Raw genomic sequence first — 24,510 nt, 5'->3', positions numbered from 1 at the left:
TATAGTTTTTTTCGTTTTTCACTTTGTCTACTGAATATCCATTTCATTTTTATTATTTGGACCTTTAGCACAACGCGAATTAATGCTTTGTTATGATCATTACGGCGCACAGCAGGGGGCCTATCGCTAATTATTTACGTGGAGAGGCTTGCGCGTCGTGGGTTCAAATCCCGGGACGCCGTCGTGAAAACACCATTAATTTTGTTGTTAATATTGCCAAAGACTTGCCATCACACGCCTCATGGGATCGGTATTCTATACGGCAGTGATGTCCAACCTACTTCGATCTTAGTAATGTCTTAAAAGGACACCTAAAAGCCCTAATGGCACCAGCAGACTTAGATTGTCGTGAGTAATCGTCATTTTTAAACAGCAATTTCACTGAACGATTCAGCTCGTGTTGACCACGTGTTGACCATGTGTTGACGCTTGATTTGATTGGTGCATAATAAACGCTAAGTAAACCAAAAAATATGTAATGGTTAGCTTGGTGGCAGTCTTTCCTCATATGGTGTTACTTTAAATGGAAATTATTGTAGACTGCATTTAAACAAGTAATGAGTTGCTGATTGTATTTAGCCTACCTACTAAGATATTATTTCGGCTTTCCATTATTATTGTCTGTTTTAAAATAATGAATAAAGTCAGACAAGGCAGCCTTCATTATGTAATCGTCAAATGTGTATTGTCATGTCAAACACAAGATAGGACATGGCTCGTGCGGCCATACCTGGAAGCTCAATCCGGATATTTTTGTAGGTGTTCGGTAATTTTCGACACGATCATCGGGTGAATGTTGTCAAAAAAATAGAAATATTTCCAATTTGGTCACGACTCCAGGGAACGACTCAAAATGTAATTTGAGTTTAAAACATTTTCCTTATATTTCAAGAAAGGCAAATATTAATCGTTAACGATAAGAAATTAAGTTTATTTTTGATAACCGAAAAAAGTAAGCTTATCTCTTTTTTTAATAATACCCCGTTTTAGACTTTTTCAATTTAACGAAACGTTTGGCATGGAAAGGTGCATGTTGGGTATAGCTCGTAAAAAATCACAAAAGAAAAGTGAATCGACCCCGCTGATGATCATGACTATGGGGTATGGGGTAATATTCCATAATCGACATAGGCTGGTCGCTAAGAAATAGGTACTTTCAAATATTATCTCATTGTATAGATGCCAATCATTTTTTCAAATGATTGAATTATTCTTTCAAATTATCTCATTTAGATACGTAGATATTGGTTTGCCATCACTTCTCCGTGGTCTTGAATGGATTTTTATAGTGGGCGATTCGAATTATTATTTCAATTTTGAATATTAGTCGATATATCATCGTAATTATTATCGGAAATGTGTTCTATACGATGTTGTCTATGGATATTGTTTTCTTATTGAAAAAATATATACAAGTAAAAGGATTGCCAAAGTGCATTGCATCACTCGGTTACAAAATAAATTATACGGATAGCTTATCTTGTTATTTGAGTTTGAGATTGTCTTTAATAGTGACAGATGCTAAAGACCATCAATATAAACATATTTAGTGTGTCATTCATTTCATTTCACAGTTTTTCAACCATACGAATACTGTACTTACTTACACTGTCAGAAGACCGCTATATCGCCGAAATAGATCCGTGTTTCTAGTTTGTTTTTACCCTTAGCCTGTTTATTTTACTTCTTCTTCTTCTTCTTCTTCTTCTTTCACCCTGTCACGTCCCAACATTGGGGCATAGGGCAAGCACAAGTTGGCGCCACTTCCCTCGGTCCATCGCCAACTCCTGTGCCTCCCGCCATGTCAGACCTGCAGCACGTAGGTCGCTTTTGTAGCATCGCTGCAGGGTGAGGGAGGGCCGGCCACGGCGACGGAACCCTTGAGGCTGTGCCACAAGGGTACTGAGTGCCGCACTCTTTTGCGGCATCCGGAATACATATCCCAGCCACGTAAATCGCCTCTTCGTGATAACTTCAATACTTCGTGATAACTTCAATTCAACACTTTTATAAAAACTATAAATATGTTGCTGAGAGCAAAGGTTCGTCAGTGTAATGTGCTGTGTCAGTTGTGACGACAAGAGATACCGGATTGAATATTTGATTTCGCTGACAGTGCCGGAAGCCATGACGTTTTTAACGGTAGCCCATCATCCTTATTAATATTTTCAGGATTCCTATGAATTTCATTGGCCTCCTTCACCAATCGTGTTAACTATCCCTTATTCCGATTTCCGACCCTGTATCTTAATCTCAAAGCATTGCATTTTTACATTGTTCTCAGGAAGATATTTACACAGTTTTTAATTTATTGAAATTATCCTTTACACCTTTTTTGCGTGTTGTTTTTTAATTTTAATGTTTAAATTATAATTGATTTAAATTTTATACTATTAAAGGAAAAAGGGCGTAACCCTCGATTTTTCGAAAAGTGCTTTTATTAGATATTAACAATGTATACAACTAAATACACGTTGTATAAAAAGGAAGTAAGCCGCAAATGCTGAATTATTATCTAAATTCGGGTTTTAATTGAGATTTTTTAATTTATGGAAAAAAAACATTTATCCTCAATTTTAATGATTTTTCTGTAATAACTTCTTTAATTATTATTAGATCGAAAATATATTACACCAAATCATCAATCATCGTGCACCCAATGTCTGTGCTTATTTTTATTAAATATTAAATATTAAACTAAAAACTCTCAAAAAACGTTTTTTGCCTCTCCTGTAAAATTTGTTGAGTGAGGGTTACGTCCTTTTTCCTAAACACGGTCGTATTGTATTTGAATATTTTTTGCGACGCAGGTTTAGGCATTTGGCAAGTATTAACCATTTAGTTTAGTGTTTAGTAATACCATATACATTAGATACCCAATTATTGTTAATATTCTGCAACCCTATTAAAATGGCATTACTCCTAAATAATGGTATTAGGTGGGTGAAGTATTGGGGACTTACTTCACATAAAATACTTAAAATTACGTAATGGGAAATGTCACAGAAGATATTATTAGGTACCTAAATTTAAACAAATAAGGTATTGCTAAGGTATAACCCTTAATAGGTAATGCATCAAGCGCATTAAAAAACGTCAGTATGTGCAAAAGGCTTTGTATGTTTTTCTTTCGTAATACGATACGTCATACGTCATGCATTACGTGAATGATAAAAAGTGTGTTAATTTCAAAATCACAAAACAGATATCTACCTTACCTACCTACAAAGTTAGATGCCATGTTACGTACGAATAATTGTTTTATTTTTTTGTTAACATTACTTTAACATCGCCAAACCACTTCCGTTATATGTAGGTACCTACTAGGTATTTTTTCTACGCAAAAAATCTTGTTCTGCCCACGTCTGTTGGATGTACTGAATCCACGGACTTGTACGAAGTTACGGACGGATTGCGTCGACGTCGTGGCTCCCTGCGGCGTGTGCCTAATGATGACTTCTACTGCAGTGGCGTATGTTGTTATTAATGGTTAGAAGGGTAAAAAATAAAAATATTTGACTTCACTAAAATGGATAGTTAGATAAAAAATATATTAAACTTCTGCATATTTGAAAGTATCAAATCTACCTTTAATTAAATTACTTTTTAATAAAATAGTAATAGCTACACGAGATATAAAAATGTAAAATTCCTTAATATAATTTGAAAAAAAAAACCTCAGATGTTCTAAATAGGACTAGTAACCTAATATCGTATTCTTGTGTATTCTTTATCGTTTATGCAGTCGACACAATAAATTAATTGCCAACCATATATTTCATACCAAGTATGCGTTTCATGTGTATTTCAAATTCAGTCAATGTTGGCGACAATCTTTTGTAATTTTAAATCAAAGTATTCGTAACACTAAGTTTGTCTTGCAAGGCGTTTTACGATGATTGTGAGGTTGTATGCAAAATATATTTTATGGACCCTATTTGAGTGTTAACCGTGAATATGCGCAGATGCTATTTCTTCTAGTGCGCAGGAGTTAGTCAAGGTTAATGTGGTTATTATTACAGTTGCTATTGTTGACTGTACTTGCATCAAACCTATTGAATATCATCACCTCAATACTACAACTAGATAACTTGCTTTATCACTGTTTTTGAGATAGCTATTGCATATGATTCTACATAATTATTTTCCTTCTCTACAAAATGCTAAAACTAGGTAAGTCAGAAGTTAATGGGAACTGTATTAATTTTGTATTTGAAAACATGAGATAACTGTAAAACCATAATTAACGCGTTAAATAAATAAAATAATCTGATATAGGTATAGGTACCTACAATATTTTTTCATACAATTGAACATTATTTAATTGTTCCCAATAATATTTGTAGCCTAGATTTATGCTAATCAAGTAAAGTTTAAATTTCATTTTCCCAACAATGACCAAATCAGAGTTATCTGGTTGTAGTATTGAGGTGACAATATATTTCTCTCGCTCGGCGCTCCTACAACTTGACTGTCATGTTTCGTACCGAAATTATCAAACTTCACCATGATAATATGGTAAGTTTATAGTCGTTCACTCGTATGGCTGCAAGTTTTAAATGACATAGTCAAAACTTATTTGATGTGGGACTGACTATTGATCCATTAACTATTAATAATTTGCAGGCGTATTTATATTTAAACTCAGATTTAAAAATCTCCGACCCCATTTAAGTAGGTATCTGACGGAAAACTAAACTAATATAAACGTAAATGAAAGGTCTTAAAATATATTAGGTTCATATTCAATTTAATTTTAAGTTCATGATATGATTTGAAATAATTTATAAACGACTTATCTTATGAATCTAACCGGTGCTTAGGTAATAGAACTCCATTATATATCACTTGAATTATGTTTGTTTATGACTACAGTATTTGAGTTGTTAATGAGTTTCTAGTCACTAGTGTGAAACGGTCGTCATTAAATATGTTAAATTAATAATTTCAGTGTATGACAAGCTAGCTTAAGTTTTATTGAGAATAAATTATTCCTCGAAAGATGTCTGCCTCTGCATATCAGTTGAATGGAGATCGGTTCGTTCAGTATTAAAGTACTGCAAAGCTCTCGAGATATTATTTATCGGCATTGTGATATTATCATTATTCATGGGGAGGCCGTCTTATTTAGCGTATTTCATTTCAAAGTGCAGGGTCGATACAATATATTAAAAATCAACATAACAGTCCAAAGATTTCTAAAGCTTTTGGTCAATTCATGATAATATCAACTTTGCATGTTCATGCTCTTTTATAATATGACGGGAAAATACCTTAGTATAGTACTTATATATTGTTAATAGAGCCCTCGTAGTCCAACGGAGGCTCCTGACTCGATTCTCGGTGAAGTCACACTACATCTATGAAATTGTTAAGATTTAAAGTGTTCTGGTACAAATGGCCATATAGTTTTGTTTTCAAATGCGGATGGAAAACATTGTTCATAATACCTATATGTACAGATTTTCTCGGTCTACTACGGTTGACTTAAAAGAGTGGTTAGGTTACTCGAAATTACTGAGCGAATGTATTTAATGAGCAATGAGCTTCATCTTACAATATCGTAGCGCCTGTACACGTGCATGGCTTTACTGGCAGGCAGCAATAGTCTGTATTTTAAACTATTGTGACAATAACTGTTTACACGTAAAAGTACTGACTGTCTCGCCAATCTCATTCTTCAAGAGTCAGCCTGACGCGATATTGGCATTTTATGGTAGGTACTATTTGACAGGCCGTAAAAATTATCTAACCTCAAAATAAGTCTCTCCGTGGTGTTGTTCGTTTTTTTACCGGCAGGTTCGCCACAATCGTTCTACTGCTCAGGCGCAGATCGAAATAATCTCAACTGTCTGATGAAAATTCAGAATCTTCCGAACTTTTTTGATTCATGCATGCAATCTAGCAACTTGCATGACAATACGTGTTTACACCTGCATTTTCTTATTATGGCCGCGGCCCGCGATAATACGTACTATCAGCAGTAAATCCATGCTCGTCTAAACGGGGTATGATATTAGGTACTTATATTAAATTCCACGGTTGATGGCTAACTCATTAACTACCCACAAGAAAATGATGTAACAGGATGGCATATTGGGATAGTAGATAACAATTATATTTATGTGTTGGTTGTAATCAATCGTTCGAATTGAGTTAGGGATAAGGTTTCAATACAATTAAGTTAATTCTACGTTATTATTCGGTGATCAAAATGATTATTCGTGGTACCATTTATGTTTCTCGTGGGAGTCTGAAAAGCAGAATAACTTTGCAACAATATTAAACGCGTTTATTTTGGCGACCCTGGCTCGTGGGACTGTGAGAAAACCTCGGAGGTTTACACCTATGATACCCGGGCAGCAGAAAGGTCACCGGTGATTTATTAACAACACTTTATGCGGTGACATCTTACCGATCGAAGACGATATGATTGATGCACGCGGGCCCCGCCGGTGCGAGTGCACTCGATTCGAACGATTACAACAAACACACAAACTCAATTACCTCCTATCTCAGTATGCCACCCTGATACATTATTTTGTCTTTGGTAGATGCTGTTCATATTATGAATACCAGTTTCGTACATTGGTAGGTTGATATGATATCACATTAATTTTAAATATTATTATAATAGTGATATAAAGAGTTAGTTATTACCTGCCTAAAGATATACATATGAACACTTAGTGGCGATTTCAGATATGTTTTAATGTTTGAATTGGGAAACACATAAATTGGCATCCTTTTTTGACGTTTCGTTGTAGCTACTGTAGGGATAATGTAGGTACTTTTATTTACATTTTGTGAGTTCTGAATCTGAATTCTTAATTCCTAGTAGTTGTTTGTATTTGGCTGCATTACTATGTACATACACAAGTCGAACATGTTTAGTTTTGAAAGCGATCCATGTATATAGTACCTAATGTAATTAATAAAACAATTTTACATTAATTTAAAAATCAAGTTTCAGGATATATCTTGGCAATATCTGTTTTAAAGGCTTGCAGTTTTTGACGGTTTCGCTTTTATAACAGTGTGACATTTTAATTACAGTCCACTTAATCATTAGTCTTAGCAATACTTTCATTTATTTACGTTAGGTACCTACTTCTATATGGAGAAGATTTTCTCCAGCGAGTTTGATAAGAACAGACAAAATATGCAAATATTAAATCGATGTAACAGTCATTTTACTTATTTGAATAAACATAAAATTAATTTTGGCATATCTAAATTGACAGTGTGTTTGGATGCATTTACCATTTCCGCATACATGTCCTTTCATACCAAAGGTTGGCACTGTTGGTTCACCATACATTATAATAAAAATAATATTCATATTATATGTATTGAGATAGCGAAAACTTGTATCAGCACATAAACGTTATATTGCGTAGCATTATTATAATATGCAAAACGGCAAATTCTGAAGCGGACATTTGAAATAAAGGTATGGTGTAGTTTTGCATCAGAGAGGCGAACTATACATCCTGCAATGTGCTAAAACCGAAACAATCGACCTAACAATACAATTTATTTCATACCTACTATTACCACCATAATAATACATCGGTAATACGTGTGAAATGACGTATTATAGTAATCGTGATTGATTGACCGAAGCAGATTGATTTGTGTTTGAAATCCGCCGCCTTACGGTGAAAGCGAATAATATAGATGCTTATTAATTCGTATACCCGAGAAATTCAATTATACGAACCAGATTCCGTTAAAAATGTAACATCTCCTGGTTTGTTTTATTTTCGGCCAAAAGAACGTGTTGTAATCTCGAGCCCCGCCAGTAAGTTAAAAATCGATTCCATAACCGTGTATTATTAATATATAAATATGCTTTGATGGAAATTAGTATAAAAAATATACTTTTGTGTTTGGTCGGACTCGACTAAATTAATTACCTACTATCAATTACCTAGTCCTCGAATCGAAATCACATCGAGTTTCCTGGCATTCCCTGTCACAAGTACCATAAGCCAAATTTAACACTACATATTGTTTGTACTTATACATCTTTTATGATCATGGTGATCTAACCACCCTTCACGACGATAGTTTTCTGCCCTTCCGATTACAAGATTTCCACACCTACCGCTTTTCTACCTGCGACATGCATAAAACATGTCACAATATTTTTATGTATAATCAAGCATGTACAGACTGAAGGCCCGTCACATAGATGTATGGCCTGCCATCAGCAAAGTGATCTTCACTCTTCAACTAATTTCCGAAATAGTTCGATTCTTCTTCTTTCTCTGTCAATTACCTATATCGTTGATATTTCTTTGGATAATGAGTTAAAGAATACTGCACTTTTGTTTTGTCATAATCTTTTGAGGTAGGTAGGTACTTATGTTCTGTACTTTTCTTATTTGAAAACGTCGCAATTTATTAGTCACCCAGTCGGTCTAAAGAATTTTCTGTATTAGTAGGTATGATTAATTCAATCAATTCAGATTTTTTTTGTTTCAAATGTTCTATATTTAAAAATAGTCTTTATTTTTTTTAGATTCGTTTATCTTAGAATCGAATACCTCTTCGAATATTATGTTTTCCTGATACTTTAATATTTTTCGTGATTAATTTCGGTCTCAAATTTCTTTACTTCGAGCGACTTTTTCTGCCGCAGGCAAATAAGTTTTGCTTAAAATTATAATCTTCATTGAAATACAATCACTCCAGCTTTCTGAATAGTATTTTATTCAAGAGACAGGTGAGACAAGGTGTAAGCGTTTGTACTGCCAACATAACGAGAAATGTTTTATCTTTTACATATGGAGTTGGTAATACTCCTTTTCGCATAATAGATTGCGATAACATAACACTAGCATTGAAACTTTGAAACCGTCACCTAAAAGACAACTGATAATTGCTCATTAACTTGGATAGATAGTTAAGCCCAGTAACTTAGAAATTAACTAGACGAGGGATCATTTTTATGGAATCTTCATCCAAACAAAACCCATATCAATAGATTTGTCAATAATAATCGATGTTTAGTAATGAATGAATGCGTAAGTATCCTTTAAATTATAGGTACGTACTGACAAATCCACAACCTTATTTATAAAACTAATGCAAATTTACTGGTAATTCTAGTTTACAGTCAATTAGAATTACACTAGAGGATTTGTCTATCAATTGCACTAAACGCTTAAAATAAACTTAGTAAGCTCATGTCCGGTTTACGAAGAGTAAACCTGTCATATTATCTTCATCCCATTTCTAACATGCTGTATGGGAAACTAACTAAATTAAATTGTCGTCAGTTTAGAAACGTAATAGGTACCTAGGCAAATTTTATTTATGGGTGTATTTGCTACCCGAAATTCTACTCTGTCGTACCAATACGTATACAAACTTACCCTAGGTAGATACTGTTTCAAGTTTAAACTGATGAGTAGGCGTAGGATTTTTAGTTGCTAAAAAATGAATAATAGGTACCTAAAATATGTAGATATAATTCTAAAATATGTTATTAAATTTCATAAATATGTGCTAAAAAACAAATACGTGTTAAAAATTTAAGTACCTAAGTATTACAATAAATGATATATATTTCAACAGTTTAATTTGTTATTTATTCACAAACAGAAAACGCTTTATTACAATAAATAATAAAATAATTTTTCAAATTTCCGAAAGTGAATCTTTGATGATTTGATCTTAGAAAATTTTTATACATGGAAAAACTTCTTACCACTTGGTTCTACAGATGTTACTATTGCTTATGTAAATGAAACAATTTCTGAAGTAGAAAAAATTGAAACATCTGAGACACTGATGGATTTTCCAAAAGAGCTTTAATATTCTGCAGCGTTTAAAGTCCAGTATCTTTATTTAAAACACTATTAAATTGTGTACTTATTTTTATTCCAATTGGTACAGGAACATTTAAATTTTGTGAAAATATGTGCTTAAACCTAGAATATGTAGAAATATGTAATTATCCAAAAATATTTAAAAATATATGCCAACAAATAGGGCTTAAATGTTTAAAAATTGTCTGAAACAGATGGATATTTTTGATATTTTGTCGAAGGCCGCTCAATTTTTTAATACCTAAGAATCCTAAACCTATTGATGAGTCATATTGATTATTGTTATCCTGTACCAAAATGCATGGGTACATTAAATTTTGATCACTACGTTTATATTATTATATCGACTTTGAGGACTTCGATAATAATATCTACAATAAGTATCATCGTATATTTTAAAGTTGCCAGCTGTTCGCTGTAAGTCCAGCGGCCTCCGAGACAAGTTGGTTGGCTGAAGCGACGCGTAGGATGGCCGTTGCAGTGCCACATAATAATAACTCCGATAATAAGTACACGGGACAACAATCATACCTACGCGCCCGCCAATGTCCTGCTTGCAGATATCATTTGACTGTGAAGCTTCTAAAACTATGTATTCACCTTAAATTTTATAAAAATAACTTACATATGTATTAACATAATTTAATGGATGATATATGTACTTATAACTAATTAGGTACCTAGTACATATTGTAAGTACTTATCTTGTTAAGAAATCTAAAGTCTTTCCGTGTTATTAACATATTAATGAACTAATTAGTACTTCTTACGATAATAGCGCCCCAATATAGATGATTGAGAAAAAAGGATGCATTTAAAAATTCTAGTTAGGTTTTCTTACAGATAACAATTTATTGATTTGAGCCATCTTTCCATAAAATTGTCTTAAGCATGACTTAAATTTCAAATGTTTATAACATGGAATATTGTTTCTGTAGGGCCAAGACACGTGCTTCTGCAAATCACGGTGCCGGTGCAGGTCGTGCTTGATTCTTAATATATCCAATTAAAACCAATCACAACTTCAATTTATTGTTAATTGCAGCATTGTGTATCTTAGCCCTTACATAATAATACGTCGCTGTAGGATTGGTTTGTCGAATAGACCAAATGTCAAATGTTCAGGAGACGAAAAACAATATTGATTATTCTATATTTAAATTGTTGTTTTTACAGCATATGAATGCTGTTTTCATTACAAAGCAATTTAAAGAAAAGCATGGTTCTGGTTCATTTATATACAAAAAATCATTCTGCATTCAAAGGTCGATTTCGACAAAAACGAATATTCGACATACCAATCCTATAGCAACGAATATGCATTATTGATTTAGACATATTTTATATATATTATATTTCAGAATAATGCGTAATGGTTATGCCCCACAGTTAAACCACCACTGTCGCACTATACTATGCTCCCCAAAGTGTGTGCACACCTCGGTATAATGAGTGTAGAGTGCATAAATGTGTTACAGATTAATATCGTCAGATAGTGGACGCATACCTACCACGGTCATCCTCTACTTTCAACAATCGTCATATTATAAAACAGGCTCCATTGCGTCCCCAGGTGCAATGGCCTCTACGAGATATGACGAGCTTTCAATCCCATGTTCCATAAAAATATTTTGATAGCATAATGGGCCTTTACTGATGTTATTTTTTACGTTACTCCACCGTATGCTGTGGTCAATGTGTCGTGTTTAATAACTGTATTATATATACATGTTATTAACTTAATTAAATATATTTACTTACATGGATATTTCTGAGATAGGTTTTCTGCTATCAACCAAGGATTGATTTTGATTTAGGAGTTGCTTGTGTGATTGCGGGGCCTAAGTATTCATTCAGAATAATTATTCATTGAAATAAGTAAAATATTAAGAACAATAACTACTACTAATCGCTTCCATTCATCATGTTTTTCATTTTTTACAAATTAACAAACTTTTAACAAATATAAGTTTTCGCAATAAAATATAGCTCTAATGGATTTAAGTTTTGTACTATTCCACAAATTCCGACTCAAGTGGAATAAATAGTACAAAACTTAAATCCATTAGAATTTAAATTCAAATTCCATCAAGTACCTTCGGTCGATAGTATTAATAAATATATCTCTGTTTACCCCTCCTCCCTCTTTCATAAAATTGACAGTAACTACATTATAAAACTTAATCGTAAAAAATATGTTCGTACTAACACGTCATGATAGATATGTGAAAATAATATGGAAACACCTCAGAAACATACTTATTAGAATGAATCTTGAAAAAAATATGATACCGAGCAGGACTCGAACCAGCATCCATCAAATTCCGCACAATGTGCTTTACCAATTAAATCACATGCACCCTACTTAACTGCGATAAAATTAACTCTTAATAGTAGTGTAACTAAATTCATTCTCATATTAGCTACCGGCTTTTGTAGTTTGAATCAAAGTACCAATAGTAGGTACCGACTTACCTTGATTTCTAGCTGACGTTTGGATCTCTCCAAATTTTATAGTTTTAACGTACTGGCACTTATTTATAATAGTTCAGAAGATTAAATAATTTAAAAGACGTCAGAAAGGTTTAAGGGCGGACGTGCTCAGCGTGGGTCAAAATGGAGCTTTTTCTATTTTCAAAGCATGATCCTGGACATACCTTAAACGTTGTAGATAATCTATTTATATAATTTTGAAGCCTTATTATCCGTTATATTTATTTTAAACATTTGATGACTGCATAAAGTATTTGTATTACATAAAATAGTATTCTTTTAAACCTCTCGCTCTAATGTTTTAGAATATAGTCATAATTCAGTATATAAATGTGCAGTGGTGTTAAGATTTTTTACATTTGTTATTTTTAAACGCATTTATAAAACCATCAGTATAATTTATATCGACATTATTATAGTGAAATATTTACGATAAAAAAATATATTGATAATCTCTGTGATCCCAAATTTGACAAGAATTTGGCATTTTATTATTCAAAAAATGGGCAAGCTAAACATTTGAAGATAATTCTAAAGATACTCATTATAAGCTATGTATTTGACCATTCAAGTGTGATAAACATCCTACGAATAATGATTGCTTTATAATAATTATTGACCTAAGAATAAGGTAGTGTTTTTTTTGAAATACACCATTTCTTTTGGCATTCCCCAGTGGTTAAGCTACAACATACGGCCGTAGCCATAAATTGACAAACTATAATTGAAGTAGGGAGTAAAATAATGTTAACGCGCGTATTTATTAATATGATTTGCAACTTCATAATTCTCATTCAATCTTTGAAACTACGTACGTGCTGTTTTTATTTACGGGGAAGGAATATTGCAACAACATTGCGTTAAGAAGCCACCAATAATAATAATTAAAGTGCCCCCTATCTGCTTACTCGCCCAATTAAGATTACCAGCCACCGCTTTGGTAACTTGATGGCAGGAATGGGGACCGCATACCGCCGAGGACCTTATCTCCTCGGAGGACCATAAAGTACCACGAGCGTAATCAAAAGTGCTTTGACGGCCGAGGAAAGATTTTAAGGACTTGTTTCGCCTTTATGGCTGGATTTTTTTTTTGTGGTTTTCTCTTTATCACGCGTAAATGTCATCGTAAACATTGATTGGCGTTTATTAGTTACGAAAACACTGATAGAATTCTTCTCATATTTTTTATTGCGGTATTTTGAAATACGCGGGATCTAACGTGAATATTGTTGACCAGTCTTACCGTTCAACGTGCCCAGATATTTTTCATGCATCACAGTAAAACTAGACCAGTAAACTTACGCTCATTATTTTTACAAAACAATAAACTATTAGGTATAAGTATTGTGTAGGTATATCAACCACTTTGTTTCGCATCAAATTATTCTTATTTTTTACATCCATGCCATCCTATCATTATTTACCAGTGGCGAAGGGTGGAGGTAGGCTATTAAGATCCGCCATCAACAGTGCACATTAAACTTTGTCAGTCAAACGTATTTGTTTTCATTTAAGTAAAACTACAATTTACAGATGGTGTTGGTTATCTTTTAAAATTCAATTAAACCCTGCGAAAACCAAGCCATGATGGATGATAGTAAAAAAATACTCGTATATCTCGTAATCCAACGAAATAAGTATGAATGAAAAAGTGTCCTCAACTTTGTCGTATCGCCCAAATTATATCAAAACTATTATGGTTAACAGCTTACCCCCACCCTTCGCTACTGATTCATATATATATGTTACGCCGATTGTGGGAAATTGACTATTACATGAAATGGGCAAAATTTTACCTAAATCATGAAAATGCAAGCCCGTTGCCTTATTCATGAATTAGACAAAATATCTGCCGTAATTCGGCAGTAATTTTTCTGCTTAGTTCATGCATTGGGCAAATTAGATAGTAGCGCTACGGTGGTGTTTTTTGCAACTAAACCAAATGTGTCAAATGCTCATGCATTGGTCAATATAGATGGTCGCGCTCCGGTGGTGTTTTTTGCAACTAATCAAACTAACCAAATGTGTCAAATGTCATTGATTATATAAAAATATACCAATCAATAACTACAATGATGTTCATATCCATTTACTATGCCCAAAAAAATCTAGAACTATAATATGATAACGGAAGAATTTTATTAAAAGGTATTTTCGCGATTTGATTCGTGCTTGGGTATCAATCGTGCAATGGTCGATTGTTTGATTTGATTTTTGTTTCTTGACACTTGTTAGCTAACCTCAAAATCTACAGTTCAGTTGAATTCAGAATTACAAAACCTAACTTAACCTAATTTAATAATAATAATTATATATTATGTCCAATTATAACTAATAAAACCATCCGTATTAAATTCACTTTTTCTACTGTCATGTTGACAGTTTAAGAATTCCATACCCTGGCGAATTTACGCACTCGGCAGATAATTTACCGAATTCATGAATAAGACAACGGGCTTGAGTATTATATAATATGAATTAGCCAAAATTTGCCCATTTCATGTAATAGTCAATTTCGCAAATTCGACGTAACATATATTATATTCCTATTATATTTCACACTATCTCTTAATCATTGTAGATATTCGAACGTGCAATGGTTCCAAAGCGCTGTGAAAAAATACAACTGAGTTTGGTTTGTAATGAAATCCGGTGACGCATCAGTGAAACGCCAAATAATGTTCAACTGTACGCGCGACGAAAATTTGTACTTGCTTCGCATTCATTGAGAGAACGTGGAGTCGGACGCACGTCACTTTGCTGCGTGATGGCGACGGGCCAATTAATTCTAAAATCGTGTAAAGATGACTAAAAACTTTACCCATTTACTTTAAAAAGCAAACATGTCAATGAATATATTATTATTGATACTAATAGAATAATAAACAGAACATAAAATGGACGTATGTTGGATTTATATGAGAAATAATATTTCGTTTGACAGGCGTCATTTTCACCCGCGACCCGCAATCCGCACATCGCCTAGCAACGATCTTTTTATACCGTGCCTCAACTAATGCATGGCCTTAAGTATTTCATAAGTTTAATTTCTTCACAAAACCCCGAGAATAATAATCGTTGTCTCGTAAAATCCCGCGCAATTTGGCAGCGTTCGCCGCCATTTTTCACCTTCGGAACGGCTTTCGTCCGCGTGTGTCGTTAAAAATGTATTTCGCCCTGCCAGCCATTCCTCATAATTAAAGCGCGGAATATTTTTATAGCCACGCTTTGCATACGAAACTGGTTATTGGAAACAACCCACAGTTCTGCTCATCGTGAGAGGATGCGTGCTTTTGGCAGGGTTGTAGGGCCACCATGACGTGTCTTCACAGATCAAAATTATTTCATTTTCCAATAGATTTTCAACCTCTACTATTTCGAACAACTATGCCGTCATTGAAGCTAATGGCCCCACCAAACCACACCCGGTCTTAACCATGCGTTTCACGGAACCCTACGTTTGATGTGAAACATCATTTTTATTTTACAACTTTTTATTAGCTCGTACTCTTGTTTTTCCGGTGGTTATTTGTCCAGTACAAATCTTGCAATTGATTTTTAATTAACTTCCCGACTAGCTATACATTTGAAACGTTTATAATATAATATATCAGAACACGATGCCAATGCATTCTTTTAATATTTTTAGCCATCTTTAAGCAGAATTGAATTCATTTTCAGTTAATTCTGTTTTGTCTGGAAAGTTATTTCAGAAAAATCCGTAAAAAGTGAAGGAATACTATTGGTTGCTAAGGGGGTGATTATTAATATATACGTGCGTTACCTATGGAAAAAAAGGAAATGCCAAAATGACATTTCAGTATTCTATATTCGTTTGTTTTTATTTACTTCATATCAAATACAAGTTTGAGCATATTGCCATAATAATTCAATAGAATATTTTAAAACGTTGTATATAAAAAAAGTTCTTGTTCTTCTTCTACTAAGGCTGCCATGCACTCAAATGTGCTTTGACTGAATTTACACGACTTTAAGTTCAGGTACCCATGGAAGAGATGAGCACGTAGAGGCAATATAAAAAATTGTAGTAAGTAACAAATTAAAGCTAATACAAAACTGCCGAACATTCTAAGTGATCTTCAAAATCCAAAATCGCAAATTTTCTAAATGCAATAAAATTGACCTTTGTGGCGACCAGGTCGGACGATCCAATAGGCCTAACAACTGGTTGAACCGACTTGAGCAGCTCTTCCCTTTCCGTACACATTTTAGGACATTCCCAGAGGATGTGGTTTGCATCCTGTATTTCTCCGCCACATGGACATGTTGAACGGGTAACAAGACCAAGCTCAAAGAGCCTGCCAGCGAAGCCACCATGTCTAGTCAAGAATTATGCTGTCAATATACTTTCTGAGATAATTAAAGACAACTATTCGAAAAAAATAACTCCTCAGAGCGACATTGCGACTAATCTGCTTAGTGCAATGGCCGGTCTTTAGCTGTGTATTTTGTAAGTTAGGCCGTCTTCAAAAATCAAGACAATTTCACATCATCACCACGTTGCCTTCTGTAGATTCTTTACGAGTTTATATAAAATATCAATGTTAAATTTGGATATTTCGGATATAATCGGACTATGTATACTGTGTATAGGTATACATAGTCCGATTTCAATTTGGTGTAAGTATTGCTTATCAGGAGATTATAAGGAGAAATGGATTAGCCTTTTTTTATCTGCGATTAATTACTTAATGTCTTATTCTTCTTGGAAGCTTTTCTTTAGTTATAATTTATTGTGAGCTTTTTATTAAGCTTAAATGGTAAAACAATACTGATTAGTTTATTGTACTCCGTTTTAAGGGTTATCTTTAAAACCATTAAGCAATAATTGTAGAATTTTGAGAATCAGATTAAAAACTAAAATGCTTATTTATAGGACAATATATTATAATATATAAAACACTAGATAAAATTACTTAGCACATTGATAAATTGAAAAGAACACAATTTGACTTAGATTAAGTGCCACCAATCCACTAGTGTTTATTAAATTTAATAGGGCTGTCGGTACCCGATTGATCTTTCTCGATAAATTAATATTAATAATTTATAAGTAAATGGTATTTTTATGGTAGGTAACTATTTAATAATAACAATTAAGCATTTTTATTGTATTACCATTATGATGATGTATTTATGGCCAATATAAAAGCTATTTTATTTCATTTTTATGAGCAATTTCATTTTATTAATGAGTAATAACCAATGCTTAATACGTAGTTACTGCCATTTAATTGCATACCTACTTTTCAAATAAACACAGTGATATTATTTATTATGTATTTATTTATGTTTAGGTACGTCAGTAAATAATAATGATTTAAATTCCAAGTAATATAATAATATATCTATCTCCTTGCTTTGATTATTTCCTGATACGTGTGTGATTATTTGCAATTGTTAACAGAAAAAATCTATTTCTACTTTCATTATTATTATCAATTTGATTAAAATTGCCATGTGGTATTGCCACCTGTCAACATTCTTGCCGATGCACTGAACAATAATATCTACTATTTTTCATATCACTTTTGTGCAGCTTTACTTTCAGGTAGGTACCTAATTAATATACCGCCTTATAGCGTCATCCACATATAGACCATAGATCGGTTTTATATCCTTATTATTTTTAATAACATTACGTATACGTCTCATAAATAAAAAAGCTTAGCTTTCCCTATATAGGTCAGTGGCGAAGGGTCGAGGTAGGCTGTCAAATCCGACATAAATATTGCACACTAAGCTTTTTCAGTCAAACGTATAGATATAACGTATAGTTATAGATAGAAGAATGTTTTTTAATCGATTATAGTTTGGTTTAGGCATGGCTTAATGAATTTAAAAAAAACTTACTAACACCATCTGTAATTATGTAGTCTTAATTCAACGAAAACAAATAAATATGACTGAAAATTTTGCACTATTTTTGTCAAATTGCTCATGGCATTCCTAAACTGTTGTGGTTTGGTTTAGGCAGGTTTTTATTGAATTTTAAAAGCTAACCGCACCATTTGCAAATTGTATTCGTAGTTTAATGAAAACAAATAAGTATGACTGACAAAATTTAGTGTGAACTATGTATGTCGAATCCAGCCCACCTCCACCTCTCGCCACTGATATAGGTACTTAATATGTATAAGTAATGATTTTAACAATTGAATGAAATGACAATTATTATAAGTTAATAATGCATAAACAATGCCTTTAATGAAAATTATTACTCCACCTTCGCACTGAAATGTAATTTCATGAATGACAAATAATATGTTTAGATTTGACACGATAAGTAGGACACCATTCATTGAAAACAGAGCAATTATGTTGATTGGTTCCACAAAACAAACACAACAAAAATACCGTACCTGATCTGCGTGTCACAGTACGTAATGTATCAGGGCGCAAGGAACGAAAGGGGGTCGTAAATTTCATTAGTGAATTAGAAGAGAGAGGCCGTTAAAACTAAAAACAGACAGATACACGTGTTGCGGCTTGCTATTAGGATGGAATTTTTTAATTATAACACGGGGACTCCCATAGCTGCCCTAATGAGTTATCAGGGACGCATAGCTGACATGCGTGACCGGTCTGATAAGACTGGATTATGACTGTCCGTGCATCGAGCTTACGCTGCTTCGTTATCGGTCATCTTGTGGATTTTTTTCAAATTCCCTTCGAGGCTATTCGGTTATGTTAGCCTGATAATTTTTTTAGCAGTTTTGTCACTCAAACCTAATTAGAACTGATTTTGCTGACATTTTTGTGTTTTATTTTTATCATAGTGTTTATTTAATTTCTGCCCAGTCTTCTTTCTGTTGAGACGCGGTTGAAATTATTCAGCATATCGTAGACGTAAAGATATGATCCCTTCTCGTAGATAGTCGACATGAATACTATAATAGTAAGTAGGTACTTGACTTACCATAGGTATACATACCATCATAAATCGTATGGTGTTCGAATTTAGAACTAAGCTCATCACACTATACAAAATATTGAAAGATATGTTAAATGTTAGCATGTGGCGCCCTCATTCAGTGGACAACTGATACTGGTGGATCATAACTATAAATCCTACACTTTTAAATAAAAGCCGTCCAGAACCTGGGAGTCTTTGTTGCGGAATAGTTTAGGCAGAATTAATAAGCTAGAACACAGGGTAGGAAGAGATGAAGAAATTTCTCGTAGGACGTATTTAGGACCCACCATAGGGTATTTATCAGCCATCGATAATGAGAATGGTAGTGGCACTCTGGTGTTGATACTATAAAGCTCTAATACTATTTATTTCAAAGGTAGGTACGTCATTTGAAAACACAGAGAAATATATAACCACTATAAAAAATCTTTTTGAATCCTCTGGGACTCGCGACCATGTGATCTAGCCATTAATCTATATTGTGTGTCCTATCTAATCGCGACAAAGTAAAACAGTAGTTTTAACAATCATCGTTGATTATTTATTATTCGAGGTGTTTTCAAATAATGTATGTTCAATAAAGAATGTTGCATTCTTTAATATTGTGAATAACAATAGTTTATTAAATCGCTAATCAACGGGTGCCCAGTGTAATATCCTATTTCTAAAATGCTCAAAATGATTTCTTGTCATTTTGATAAACGTCAAAATGCTCTGTTACTGTCGCCACTGTCGTTCTACTGCGCAGGCTCAGACATCGCACAAGTTTCAACTGTCGCATGAAAGTGCAGAAGCTGCTGAACTTTTTTGATCCATGCATGCAGTCTTGTAAATTTGACGATGGTAGTACGTGTTTACGTGCATTTTTTCATTATGGTCGGCTGTAAATCCATGCAAGTCTCAACGGGGTATAATGCTAGCTTTTAAGTTGTGATTTATATTTTTATAAAAGATAACAGCTGAGGTATTTAATACATATAACATAAATTTTCCGATGGTTTTTAATTAAGTAAATAATTTTATATTTAAATTTTTCAATCAGTCATTATTTTAGTTATTCTGAATCTAAATAGTATAAATTCGTGAAACATTCTTACGGAGAGCCAGTGGTGGGAAAAAAGGGATGGGCACTTTTGTTGATAATATTGAATTGTCAAACAGACTGGATACTTGTGGTAATTTAAATGCCTTATAGCACGCGAAATGCCGCGGGGCCAGGCCACCGAAAGGGTGTCGCCGTGGAAATATTTATTAGACAATTTTAACAGCTCAATACTAACCAACTATTTTTAATCTCTATAATAATTAGGCGCTATTGTGCTTAGTTTTAACTTAATGACTTTTTCGGGAATACGAAACATATAGTGTAAATAAAAGAAACTAACACAAATGATAAGTCCACAGAAATAAAACTTGGAGTTTTAGTGGAGTGGCTTTATATAGACACTTCTTTTATCCAATATATCTTTTATCCAATGACATTAATATGGAAAAGAAAATGACACTCACTTTATTGTCGGGTCTGCCGAATGGCATAATCTGTTCTAACGCCATTACAATAAAGGTGATATTGCTATAAATTCCTGATGCTTTTTGTTGGGTCTGCCGAATGGTTCGGTTCGAACGGGTTCGCTGAAATGAATATTGACATTAGAAACACTGCGCTAACGCCATTACAATAAAGGTTATATTGCTATAAATTCCCGATGCGTGATATCGCATAATGGAAATTGCGTGACGTCTACCTATACATGCGAATGCGCGAATTTACTTGCTAGCTACTGTATTGAGTGCGTCGTCCATTAATAATGTCATTGCTTTTATCATGTTACTTTCATTATGTCTTTGATAACCTGCCGCAATACAATACGAAAATTTGAGCCTGAAATCAGCCTAGGTCCACCTTCAAATACTTCAGCTGTTGTTTTTTAGAAAACGTTAACCACAATAGAACCCAGCATTACACCCCATTTACACGTGGATGGATTTACTGTTCACACTTCACCGTGCGTAGGTATTATCAGTTATAACAAGAAATGCACTTGTAAACACGTTGCAAGAATGCATGCATGGATCAGATCAGAAGTTCAGTCGCTTCTGAATTTTCACGTGACAATTGGAACTTGTGCAATATCTGCGGTAGTGGCTAACCTGCCGGTAAACAACGACTTACACTGGGAAGAGCATTTTAACGTTTACAAATTTTCACAAGCAGTTAAATAACACCATGAAATGACAACAAGTCTCGCTTATGCTTGAAGAATGATATTTGTGAGACAGTCAGCACTTTTACGTCCCTTAACCCGCTTATTATATCTACTAGTTACTAGGTATAAGATATGTTTTGTTAATTACACATTAAGCAACAAAATCATCGAAAAAATTTATAATTCGAAGTTTGTTCCTACCACGAAATACATAATTAATAATATACTAGTGTAAGATTTTCATTATTTAAAATATTCGTTTTTACAATATATATCTGTGGCCCGGATGCTGCATTTTTCTTGCAAAATGAACATAAACTAATTGATGTTTTCTCTTTGTTACAGATGCCATGGGTAAGTCAAGCCAACTGTGAAACTCAATTACCTATATTACCTGTGTGATCTTCGGACAAACTGCAAATGAGGTAAGACGATAAACAACACATAAATCAATTTAACTACCACTGGCAATAATTACTGCATATAATCTTTATGATTATCTCGCCAAATGAACTGTAATTATCATTTGACACCATACAATATAATTTAAGAAATGTTAAGTCATATTTAAAGGTTTTTGAGACTACCTACTAACGCCCAGAAGCATAGACAGTCGAAGTTACATTACATTGAAATAACGATGAAAGCCATGAATATAAATAATATTATTAAAATGGAATGACGTTGTGATGCCAGTTTTTAATTAACAAGGCAACATTGCTTTTCATATTAATTGAATAATTATACCTAAAAGTAGTAGTTATAATAAACTTTAAATAGTTCAATGTTTATTAGTAGGTATACCTACCAAAAAAATGATTTATAAATTTCTTTGTGTTTGATTTTATCCAATTCTCAGTTAGTGTATGTAGGTATATGGGGGCGGCGCCTCAAAGAATCTCTGTAACTCGCCAGTTTTCTTGCATCATCTCAGGTTATGTCAGCATCCCGTAGCTCCGCCGTATTCACTCTGTGGATGGTATCAGCAAGTCAGTATCGGGCCATCCGACCTGGTCGCCACAGAAGCCAATTTTATTGCTTTTAAAAAAATTGCGGCGTCTTACTGCGGGCGTGAAGATCTCTTCAGATAAATTTTGCTGTCCGTATTGATTAGCTTCGTTTTTTTGTTATATATATTATTAAATTCCTTTTCTTTTGTTAATTCTCCGTGCCCCTCTCCACCACGACACTTTGTATTATTAGAATAAAATCATTAGAATTAGTCAAAGCTCACTTGTGAGCGTGATGACCTTAGCCTTGGGTATCAGCTCTATATTCTGAAAAACTGTTGATGCTTCACACCAAACGTAGGGCCTCATGATACGCTCGATTGAGACCGAGTGTAGTGCGAGGCGGGAACCACCAAATACCCAGTCAGTATCTGCCACAAACATATAATCTCGAAACTCAGTAGGTATACGGTTACTACCTTCGTAAGAAAGACTTCACTCACTAAAATAACCATATTATTATTCTACGATATCTATCTACTAGGAATGCATAACTGTTGAAGAGATATATAATATTATTATTAAATCTACTTTCTCTCTTTATAATACTGGTCATATGAGCATCGGACTCGAATTCCTGAATCGCTTTACGGGGGCTAATCCGGCCATGCGATTGAGTTAATCCTGGATCACCAGTAGCCAGTTCTGAACTCCTGGCATCACTAAGTCACGAATTAATGAAATCATCGCGGATATATATATGCAAGATAATCGGGGAGAGCCGAAATGGGGCCGTTCTGCCCGTGGCATGCGATGCGCTTTTGATGAATTTTAGAGACATGTAGTTAATACGCGATATTACGTTATACTTTCAGTAGATTATATCGGCTTAAATACAGAGCATCTATATGACTATTATAATTAGGTGCATACTTACTAAGTACTTGTTTCCAGAATTGCACTCTTCAACATTATTCTTACATGTAATGATTTATTTTAAAATATTAATTACCTTATATTGATTATTAAATTAAACAATATACCTAATAGTATTTTTCAGTTGAGTGAATTCTACTTCTTGAACGATGTAAGATGATTTTATCAGGATGTAGGTATATAATAATATCAATATATTATTAGTAATGTTATCAGGGTAGCAGAGTAAATATTAGTTATATTATGAGTTATTGCTGGGTATACTTGTTATTAAATCTGTGACGTATTTTATAGAAACACGTAATAATTGCATTCCTGCATTCTTGATTCTAATAATACAGGAATTATGTTAATTAATTAATTATACTTTTAACTTCTTACATATATTGTTCACATATTTGTAAAGGTTTATTAGATTAAACCAAACTCCGTTAAACTAGAGATATCAGATAGTTAAAAATATATAAAACCATCACTTTAGTGTAGCTGCATATAATCTCATTTTGTTTTATAAACTATCCATGGTGGAAGAAAATTTAAATTATCGATGAGGTTGTTAGGTTTCTACTGAAAACTTAGTGGTTATTAGGAATTTAAAAAAATATGGTTGACTTAACTGCTTTTAGACAGCTTTTAAATTATTAAGTACTAGGTGGAATGCACATCCAATGATTTACGAACACAATGTATATTATTTATATTTAGTATGAACTTTATGCTGGAATCTATAATAATTTAGGAAGATGGCTCATGTTTTAAAATATCGGAGAAAAATTTCCCAAAGCCCACCTATAGAGTTAGTACATAATACCATTATTTGCTTAGTAGGTAATATAAATCTAAAATTTCCATAATTAATAATTAATGAAGTCACCCAAATGTTCAGAATATCTTTTAAAACCTTTCAATAAATCTTTTTCATGATTTGCAAATTGTTACCCATTATTTTATGGAACTAAAAAAAATATTTATACATAATATATAGGTATGTATTATAATATTATGCATGTACAATTTAATTAATTTTTTTTTCAGTGCTTAGCGCAAGAAACAGATTATATTTTGTTGATTTGTGTTTGACTTCTAAATACTGTTTTAAAAATTGAATTGGCGCCGAAGCTTTTGAAAATCCAGTGCGTATTATCGTT

General features: G+C 33.4%; 1 protein-coding gene across 2 annotated transcripts in view; it reads left to right on the top strand.

The window, feature by feature from the left end:
- Positions 1 to 24,510, top strand: part of hth (Meis homeobox homothorax) — a 930,897-nt gene that overhangs the window by 402,107 nt on the left and 504,280 nt on the right. For both annotated transcript variants that reach the window (XM_085948514.1, XM_085948513.1), the window contains exon 8: positions 21,822 to 21,830. In XM_085948514.1, the coding sequence (XP_085804640.1) occupies positions 21,822 to 21,830 (9 nt within the window). The remainder of the gene's footprint in view (positions 1 to 21,821; positions 21,831 to 24,510) is intronic.

This window comes from Rhyacophila brunnea, unplaced genomic scaffold, assembly GCF_057557595.1.
Source record: "Rhyacophila brunnea isolate RB1 unplaced genomic scaffold, BYU_Rbru_1.0 scaffold_20, whole genome shotgun sequence".
Classification (NCBI taxonomy): domain Eukaryota; kingdom Metazoa; phylum Arthropoda; class Insecta; order Trichoptera; family Rhyacophilidae; genus Rhyacophila; species Rhyacophila brunnea.
Note: the sequence above shows the minus strand (reverse complement) of the source record. Positions and strands in the feature narration are given on the sequence as shown.